This window comes from Arachis hypogaea, chromosome 3 (genome assembly GCF_003086295.3).
Source record: "Arachis hypogaea cultivar Tifrunner chromosome 3, arahy.Tifrunner.gnm2.J5K5, whole genome shotgun sequence".
Taxonomy (NCBI): domain Eukaryota; kingdom Viridiplantae; phylum Streptophyta; class Magnoliopsida; order Fabales; family Fabaceae; genus Arachis; species Arachis hypogaea.
Window position 1 is genome coordinate 59,844,009 of NC_092038.1, and position 9,763 is coordinate 59,853,771.

The window sequence follows — 9,763 nt, forward strand, 5'->3', positions numbered from 1 at the left end:
GTTGTTCTCCGCACTTTGTATTTTGAAGTTTGTCCCTCTTAGAGGTTGAAATGGAGAAGTAGGTGTTCATTCTCTTATTCGCGATGTACATATTTTGGATTATATATATAAATATGTATATATTTTATACTCCGACCGGCCTTAGCTTCACAGGTCAAGGCTAGAATTTGCTATTTGTATCTTTAGAACTCTGATCTTATATATATTATCCTCCCTTTCAATCTTTATATCCATTTTAAGCTTATACAATCGTGAGTGATGTGTTTTTTTGTTGGTATTTGTGTCCAACTTCTTTTTCAAGGCTCCTAATTACAATTTCTTTCAACTACATTATATACGTATTTTTACTTTTAGAGGTCGTTGCCGCTCGCCACCTTTGATTTATGTTCTAGGAGTAAAACTCTGTGTGGTAGGGTGTTACAAGAATGGGTGAGTGGGTTAGGGCTTCTGGTATTTGTTCAAATGAATTGATGATACTTAAATGCTTTTTTTCTTTTTCTAAGTTATTTGAAGGGAAAAAATATATAGGTGGGAATATGATTAAAAGATTTTCTCTAAAATTATTAATTACGAATAATTTTAGGCAACTTTTTATAAATATTATTTGTTAATTTTTTTTTTACAAATCTTATAAAATATTATACTTTATTTAAAAATATTATCTTAAATTTTTTATATTGCAATATTTTGTTAGTGTAGTTTTAGATATCAAAGATAAGTATTTTTATTCAATTTTTGTCAATTTAAAACAATTTTTGTTAAATGTCACCACAAAAAAAATTGGTTAAAATGACGGTTTTTTTGGGTATTTACGGCGGTTTGAACCACCATTATTACCAAAAATGGCGGTTTTAAAAAATGACATAATTATGGGCGCCATTCTGGTTATTACGGCGGTTTTTAAAAACCGCCACAATTTCCTAGGTTAAAATGACGGTTTTTGGATAGGTTAAAATAGCGGTTAAAATCGTTATTATTTCCAAATAAAACTGCATTTTTTTGGTTGGTTATTTCCAGGGTTAAAACGGCAGTTTTGGTTGGTTAAAATGGCGGTTTAAACCGCCGTTATTTTTAGGATTAAAATGACATTTTTGGTTGGTTAAAACGGCGTTTACGAACCGCCATTTTTTACTTTGACAGAGTATCATTTTGGTTAGTTAAAATGGCACTTTTAGTTGGTTAACATGGCGTTTGAAACCGCCATTTTTACTGAGTTAAAATGGCATTTTATGTTGTTTAAAATAGTAGTTCCAAACCACCCTTTTTACTGGATAAAAGTGATATTTTTTATCATTTACAAAGATAAATTTTAACCGTTATTTTTATCTCATTAAACAAATAATTTTTTATTAAACTTTCTCAATAACAAAAAATCAATACTCATAAACAAAATATTATATAACTCATAAACAATATGTTAAACATAATATATTATTTTTTAGTATTAAAAATCAAAAGTAATAACCCCTATACAAATCAAGTATCTAACATAAGATAATTTTTTAATTATAAATGTCTTAACATATACCTCTTAATACATAAAATCTCCAACATAGTTTTTGGTGCACTTTGTCATGATAATTTCTGTCCTCACTGCAATCCTTCTTTTGTCATGATTATTTGGTTCTAGAGTGCTTATCTTTATGCCCAACTTTTTCCTGAAAGAATATCATGTTCATTTTAATTAAACCAACTATGAAATCCACAGTAACAAGGGTTGGATTCATTAAACACAAAGCAGAATTTTTTTTCCTTTTTAACATTATGACACATGATGAAAATTTGGCAAATAAGAGGAATTTATGATCAACTGCTTATATCAGAATGATGAGCAATGTATTGAAGCAACATCGCATTAATTAGGATTATGATGCTGAAAGTGAAAGTGAAAAGCTTCTGCCAAATCCCTGCCAAATCATGCATTTTCAATTCTCATCAGAATCAACTGACAACTACCTTAGCTTCTCATCTATCTATCCCTTTCACTTTCAGTTACAAATAATAATAATAATAATAATAATAATAATAATAATAATAATAATAATAAGGTAAATGCTACCCTATCCTCTCTAAAGTAACATGTAAGTTACTCTCTCTGATATGTCATATTTTAATTAGGTGTTTATTTTAACCTGAGTTACTTTAATCTCATGAGAGTTAATAATATCTTGAAAGACGGTGAGACAGAAGAAGAAAATGGAACACCCAATAAGACGGTGATACTTAGGAGACACAATGACGATGACAAAGGAGTGGGGAGGAGTAAACACAATTAGAGAGAGTTAGAATACCTTTCCTGAAAGAATGATTTGGGAAGAGAAAACAAGACACCCAATGAAACGGTGATGCTTGGAAGGCGTAACGATGACGATGAAGGAGTACAATGGGAAGGAGTAAACGCAATTAGAGAGAGTTTGAGTACCTTTTCTGAAAGAATGATTTGGGAAGATAAAATAAAATACCAACGAGACCGTGATGCTTGGGAGGCGTAATGAGGACGACGAAAGAGTGGGGAGGAGTAAACGCAATTAAAGAGAGTTGGAGTACTTTTTCTAGAAGAATAATTTGGAAAGAGAAAATGAAACACCAATGAGACGGTGATGCTTGGGAGGCGCAACGACGATGAAAGAGTGGAGAAGGTAACTCAGGTTAAAATAAACACCCAATTAAAATGTGACACATCAGAGAGGGTAACTTACATGTTATTTTAGAGAGGGTAGGATAGCATTCACCTAATAATAATAATAATAATTTATAATGATTCTACCTATGACATAACATTCACTACCTTAGCTTCCACCTGTTGATGCGGAATTTATAACCCACACTTACTAACCGGCAAGTGCACCGGGTCGTACCAAGTAATACCTTACGTGAGTAAGGGTCGATCCCACGAGGATTGATGGATCAAGCAGCAATAATTGATTGATTGGCTTAGTTAGGCAAGCAGAAATTGGTTTTGAGATGTTTAAAAGGTTTAAGTTTGAATTCAAAATATCAAAAGTATAGATAATAAAAATAAAATATGGATACACAGTTAAGGCTTCAGAGTTATCTATTTTTCCGGATTAACTTTTCTTACTAACTATTTTAATTATGTAGAATTTAATTTATGGAAAACTATATGTGACTAGACCCTAATTCCTTAGACCTTCCTAGTCTCCTCTAAAATTCATTAACTGCCAATTCCTTGGTCAATTAATTCCAATTAAAGGGTACATGATCAAATTCCAGTTTGCATGCCACAAAAACTCTAATTACCCAAAGAATAAAAGGATTATATGTCACGTATCCCGTTAAATCCAAATAATTAGAATTTAGGAGAATATGTTTTCAAGCTGTTGTTCAAGTATAGAGCTTTTCCAAGTTATATAAGAACCCAAATAGAAAGAGGGTCATACTTCCGTTCCACCCAAATTCATAAGATAAAGAACAAAAACAATTCTTAAATATAAATCCAAAACATAAATTAAAATAGAAAAAGTAATAAAATCAATCCAAACAAATAGATAGAGCTCCTAACCTTAACAGTAGAGGTTTAGTTGCTCATAGAATGTAGAGTGTAAATTTGTATAGAATTCCCTAATGGAATCCCTCTAATCTAATGTAATGTAATGTCCTAGAAGAGAAGTCTCTCCTTTTTATAACTAATCCTAATTAATTTAAAATCTAATATCTAAAATTAAGATAATATCTTTTCCTATTTTCAAATTCAAATTTGAATTTAAATCAAAATTAACTAACTACTCCGCGTCTTGTAACGTGGGGACCACTTGGCTTCACTGGATCCGCGCCTAACTTGGGTGCTAAAATGGGGCCCAGAAATCACCCTCAGCGTTTTCTGCGTTTCTGCACGTGGCACATGTCATGCGTACGCGTCGATAGTCTCTTCCGCAAGTCACGCGGACGCGTCGGTCATGCGGACGCATCACTGAGCAGATCTTCAATTCATGCGTACGCGTCAATCACGCGTACGCATCGCCATGGATATCTCCAGATCACGCACACGCGTCAGGCACGCGTACGCGTCGCACCTCGCAGCCATCTCCTTTGATTCTTGTGCTGTAGAAACTCTGTCAAATTCCGCCGAATGCTACCTAAAATAAATAAAATTGCCCAAAACTTAAAATAGCATCCATAGTGGCTAAAATATAATTAATTCTTAATTAAACTCAACAATTTAAGTGCAAATTCACTAGGAAAAGATAGACAAGATGCTCACGCATCACCTGTCATAACACTACTCATTACTCATTTCCTAATCATATTCTTACCCTTGCACAACATTATTCTTAGCTACTTCTGAATTACTATTTGTTAAAATGAATGTGTTACCTTACTCCTCAGCACATTTGTTTCAACAGGCGCCATTTCTTGCATCACAGTCGGTAAAATAATACCAAATTAAAGGTGATATTAATTAGGAATGGACCATACATATTAATTAAATAAGAACACTAAGATTTAGTGATGCCAAATCAGGTTCAGGGGCACCGCAATCAGCACATCTATCATTTCCACACACTTTTCGCAACACATCAATAGGCTTCTCATTCGCTGCAGCCGCAAACTTCTCGAGTTACAGTCCACATTTGCTGTAGGAGGATTTCTCTCTGCTACAAATTCTTCAATAGCTGTGTGATCAAAATCTGGACTTTCAAAAGAACTACTCTCACTGGTAGACCTGTTATGAGCACTTTCCATTGGACTTGCAGGTAATAACTGAAAAAATTGGGCACCATTAATCAAAGTTAACCGAAGTTCCACTGGAACATATCAAGCAAAAATTTTTGGCAGTTACCCTTTCAGGAATCTAAGAACTCAACAATGAGGCAATAACACCTGTGATCTTTTCAATCCAATCATTTAGGAGTTCGAAGAATGGGATATTCGAGTGTTGAGTGTGAACATAAGCTTTCCCAAACAAATAAGACATACAAAAGCTTACTTCTTCTAGGGCATTAGCTACTTCACTTTTTGTGCCTTTTTTCAATGACAGAAACCTTTCATGAGTCTGCAAAGATTATAGATTTAGCAATTAGGAAGCAACTTGATGTTGAAGCTTAACATTGTTGTCTCCAGTTTAGTACATGTACTTTTATATTTAAGAAGTAAAGCGGCTACATCAAACTAGACACTTAGAAAATTCTGAAAATTATGTTCTCAGGGACTTCTGTTTCAAGTCTAGGACCATTTTATAGTAGTGTATCAAAAATTATTAAAATCTACCATATGTCCTTGTCCTTCTCCTTGTCTTTGCTTCGGTCTTTATCTTTGTGACGATGTTTGTGCTTCTTATGCTCTTTATCCTTGTTCTTATGCATATCCCTGTCTTTGTGTTTTTTATGCTTCTTTTCTTTGCCTTAGCATCATAAATTCTGAAATAAGTAAATCATATTCCAGAGAAAAGGAAAATGTCACTAACCTGATATGTTTGATCCTCTTCCAAGAAGCAGGGTTAACAATGTTTGATCCTCTTCCAAGAAACATCAACTGCGATCAATAATCAAAACATAGAAAGAAAACAACACTCCCAATGGTGCTACTGTGTAATTCATGCAACCAATAACTTATCCAGTTTTAAACAAGCAGAATTCAAGTTAAATCATGAAATCCTTGAATCTCAGATGCAATAAAGAACAAACTCCAAGCCTTAAACCAGGAGCTACAACCAAATAAAGAACTAACAGAAGCAATTTCTAAGAAGTAAAATAACAAACACATCGAGTGCAATAAGTGCATTATTACCAAATGTTTGTAATAAGAAATTGTTCACCCTTCCAGTCCAGTCTCTTGAACGAAACAAGATTGAATACTCTGATTATTATTTGTCGTTTGTTTCGTTTTTCTTTCAATCAAAAGTATAGATAGAAGTACTTAATTTCTGTTAAGAAAAAGTTGTAAAGAACAATAATTCCATTAAAATATAAACCAGCATTATCAACATAAGTAAACCTTACTTAAACAGTTAAAAGTGGGGGTCGCATTAATTTCCTCAAAAGTTAGCATAACCTTTATATGATGCTTGCATAAACCAAGCAGAAGTTTCCACAATCTAAACGAGATGATGCTAAGATAAGGATTCTGATCATGGAAAATAACAAAATTCTAAAGTGCATGTTATAATTGATGCCCTTAATCATAGAAGAAAACATCAAGGAAAATCATATATATTGTAAAAACCAAAGGACACCAAAAGAATGGATACAAACTCTTATTTTCTTAATCAAGCAAATAAGACAATCCTGGATTGATAGTTAGAGCAAAATCCATATGTGAAAAGCTAATATGCTATTTTGCCAGTGCAAAATAAAACACATACCGTTGAAAGAATGCATATCAACGACTGCACATGATTGCGGGATATGGAATCGCCAATCAATGCCCACACTTTGCCATGCATCATGTTGAGAAATTTCCGTGCATCAAACAGGGGTAACTCATAGCCTCTTGGAGCCCATCTCCAATACAGAAATTTTCTATCAGGCCTTCCATTCTTCAAACAATTCTGATGAGATTCAATATGGCTGCAGGTTTCATTTGTATAAAATGGTCCAAAAGGATTGGGGACCCAGTCCCCACTAAAATAATCACATTCCTCTGCACACAAAAATTTAACTTTCAGCATCCATTCACATTCCTAGCTAGTAGTCACTTACTCTAGAACTCAATTTTGGGTTTAGCTAACAAGTTAAAGGTTGCTAGCAATTGAACATTTTAAATAATTTACTTCAATAAATGTAGGACAAATGCATTAAGAATTTAAATTTTGCATCTTTTTCTAGGAAGACTTGGATAACTTTATCATGTGTCAGGGCACATTAAGAAAACAAGCAGTAACAGCAGCAAACCAATGAAAAGCAAATAATAGGTTTGGTGTCTTCACATTCCTTAGCCTAAAAGTACAAACATGTCAAAAGCATGGTCAGAAAATTCAAATTTTGGATTTTGCTTTATATAATAAACATGTTCTAATGGTAAAAGTTACAACTAATCTCTCCATGTTTCTTCAACCATCCTTCTCTGTCAAATTGAGGATCATAACTTAAGTAGTCACCATACAGGAGATCAGGAACTACAACCAAGAATCCAGCTACTGCTACCTTGTCTGCTACTTCCCTTTGCAATGAGAAAATGTTAAATCTAAATCAGTATATAGAATTATAAAACCAAGAATCAAAGCATACTTGACTAATAAGATTATCGCTTGCCGCTAAGACTCAAGCTAAAAATTAAAGGAGAATACTACTAACTAGGTTATTTAGTTGAATAAGTTCAGCAAGGAGATACATTTCTAAATTCATAGACTCAAAAATATATGTACATTTTGCTAACTGATATTATTATATTAATCATTCCCCTACTAGATGCCTTTGAGTTATCTTCTGTTCTATGATATTATTATATTAATCATTCCCCTGGTACCAAGCTATTTCTTCAAGTGCTCAAAAAGCTGTCAAAGCATTAAAAATATATTTCAGAATCAAGCCATAGTGCTACCTGAGTTATTTCTGTCAGTTTCACAAACTTAAACTTATTGTATCATATGAGACTATTATCATTAATTATGTTGTAAAATAACTAAATAAATAAATAATAAAGAGGTAACAAATATAAGGTATGGAAATATAATAAGATAGTTTTAGTAGTAATGTTCACTAAAATTACTATATTAATAGATATATTTAATAATATCGTAGTAAAGAATATAAGAGAAAAATAGTATAAGTGAGAAAGAGAAAGAAGAATATTTAATATTCTTATTGTTGTAATATATATATACAAAGAGAAAAGGATTTAGTAAAATTGCAACGTGTGTGTGTGTATATATATATATATATATATATATATATATATATATATATATATATATATCAAGAGAAAAGGATTTAGTAAAGTTGCAACGTAAAGAAAGAGAGTGAGAATTGAATATTTTATTGATTGCTTGTGTGTTCAGAGGCTTAAGCCTCTCTCTATTTATACACATATGGAACACCTTTTTTCCACAGCTCATTTATTGAAGAACAAAACAATTTCTTTATTGAGAAACTGAGCCGCCCATATATTAATGGGCATCCAACTCAGCTTCTTATCACAATACTCCCCTTTGGATGCCCATTTAGAATTATTGCCTCATTAAAACCTTACTAAAAGAAAACTCTGTGGAAAAAACCTTAGTGAAGAAAAAAGAGTACAATATCCTTTGTGATAGGGACTGTCTCGTTAAAAACCTTGTCAAGAAAAACCCAATGGGAAAAAAACCTGACCAAGGAAAAAAGAGTACAGTCTCCCCCTCTTGCCGACATCATTTAATGTCTCAAAATCGGCGCATCCCAATCTCGTGTACCAATCTTTCAAAGGAGGATTTTGGGAGTAACTTTGTGAATAAATCTGCCAGATTGTCACTTGAGCAGATCTGGTGGACATCAATTGTCCCTTGATTTTGAAGATCATGAGTGAAGAAGAATTTGGGAGAAATATGCTTTGTTCTATCACCTTTGATGTATCCGCCTTTAAGTTGAGCAATGTATGCTGTATTATCTTCAAACAGGACAGTTGGAGCTATCTTATGGTCAATCAGTTCACATGATGATAGAATATATTGAATCAAACTCCTGAGCCAAAAACACTCGCGGCTGGCTTCATGAATCGCTAATATTTCGGCATGATTAGAAGATGTTGCAGCAATCGTCTGTTTCGTGGATCTCCAAGATATAGCTGTTCCACCATATGTAAACAGGTATCCTGTTTGAGATATCCCTTTATGTGGATCAGACAAGTATCCAGCATCTGCATAGCCAACTAATTGTGACTTGGATCCATAGGGATAAAACAATCCCATATCAACCGTTCCATGAAGATATCGAAAAATTTGCTTGATTCCACTCCAATGTCTTCTGGTTGGAGAGGAACTATACCTTGCTAGTAAATTCACCGCGAATGATATATCAGGTCGTGTATTATTAGCAAGATACATTAGCGCTCCAATGGCACCAAGATATGGTACTTTAGGACCAAGGATATCTTCATTTTCTTCTTTAAGATGGAATTGATCCTTCTCCACATCCAAAGATCATACGATCATTTGGGTACTTAAGGGATGTGACTTATCCATATAAAATCTCTTCAAGATCTTTTCTGTGTATGTTGTTTGATGAATAAAGATCCCATTTTTTATATGCTCGATCTGCAGGCCGAGATAAAATTTAGTCCTTCCAAGATCTTTCATCTCAAACTCTTCTTTTAGAGTTTTTATTATTGGTGGAATCTCTTCAGGAGTCCCAATGATATTAAATCATCAATGTACACAGCAATAATAATGAATCCAGATGTAGTTTTCTTTATGAAAACACATGGACAGATATCATCATTCTTGAATCCATTTTTGGCCAGATACTCAGTAAGACCATTATACCACATTCGTCTAGATTGCTTCAGACCATATAAAGATCTTTGCAATTTGACTGAGTATAACCCTTGCGAATATTCATTGGATGGTTTAGATATCTTTAATCCTTCAGGGACTTTCATATAGATATCCCGATCTAATGAGCCGTATAAGTAGGCTGTTACCACATCCATTAAATGCATATGCAGTTTATGATATGCAGATAAACTGACCAAATAACGCAATGTTATCGCATCCACTACAGGGGAATACGTTTCTTCATAATCTATACCGGGCCTTTGTGAAAAACCTTATGCCACAAGTCGGGCTTTATAGCGCACAACTTCATTTTTCTCATTTCGTTTTCTCACAAAT

The 9,763-nt window shown here is 33.4% G+C and overlaps 1 protein-coding gene across 8 annotated transcripts; it reads right to left on the reverse strand.

Moving 5' to 3' along the window:
- Positions 1 to 3,442: 3,442 nt before the first annotated feature.
- On the reverse strand, positions 3,443 to 7,297 carry LOC112790643 (protein trichome birefringence-like 26). 8 transcript variants are annotated; one of them, XM_072233035.1, is made up of 5 exons: positions 6,323 to 7,291; positions 5,426 to 5,493; positions 4,949 to 5,014; positions 4,802 to 4,842; positions 3,443 to 4,722 (listed from the first exon to the last, which is right to left on the reverse strand). In XM_072233035.1, the coding sequence occupies exons 1-3, from the start codon at positions 6,626 to 6,628 to the stop codon at positions 4,990 to 4,992; spliced, it is 399 nt and encodes a 132-aa protein (XP_072089136.1). In that variant the 5' UTR covers positions 6,629 to 7,291; the 3' UTR covers positions 3,443 to 4,722; positions 4,802 to 4,842; positions 4,949 to 4,989. The 8 variants fall into 8 exon arrangements, 2 of the variants coding, with proteins under 2 accessions (XP_072089136.1, XP_072089135.1); XR_011879941.1 differs by having other exon boundaries at positions 5,230 to 7,291; XM_072233034.1 differs by having other exon boundaries at positions 4,802 to 5,014.
- Between the last annotated feature and the right edge of the window lie 2,466 nt (positions 7,298 to 9,763).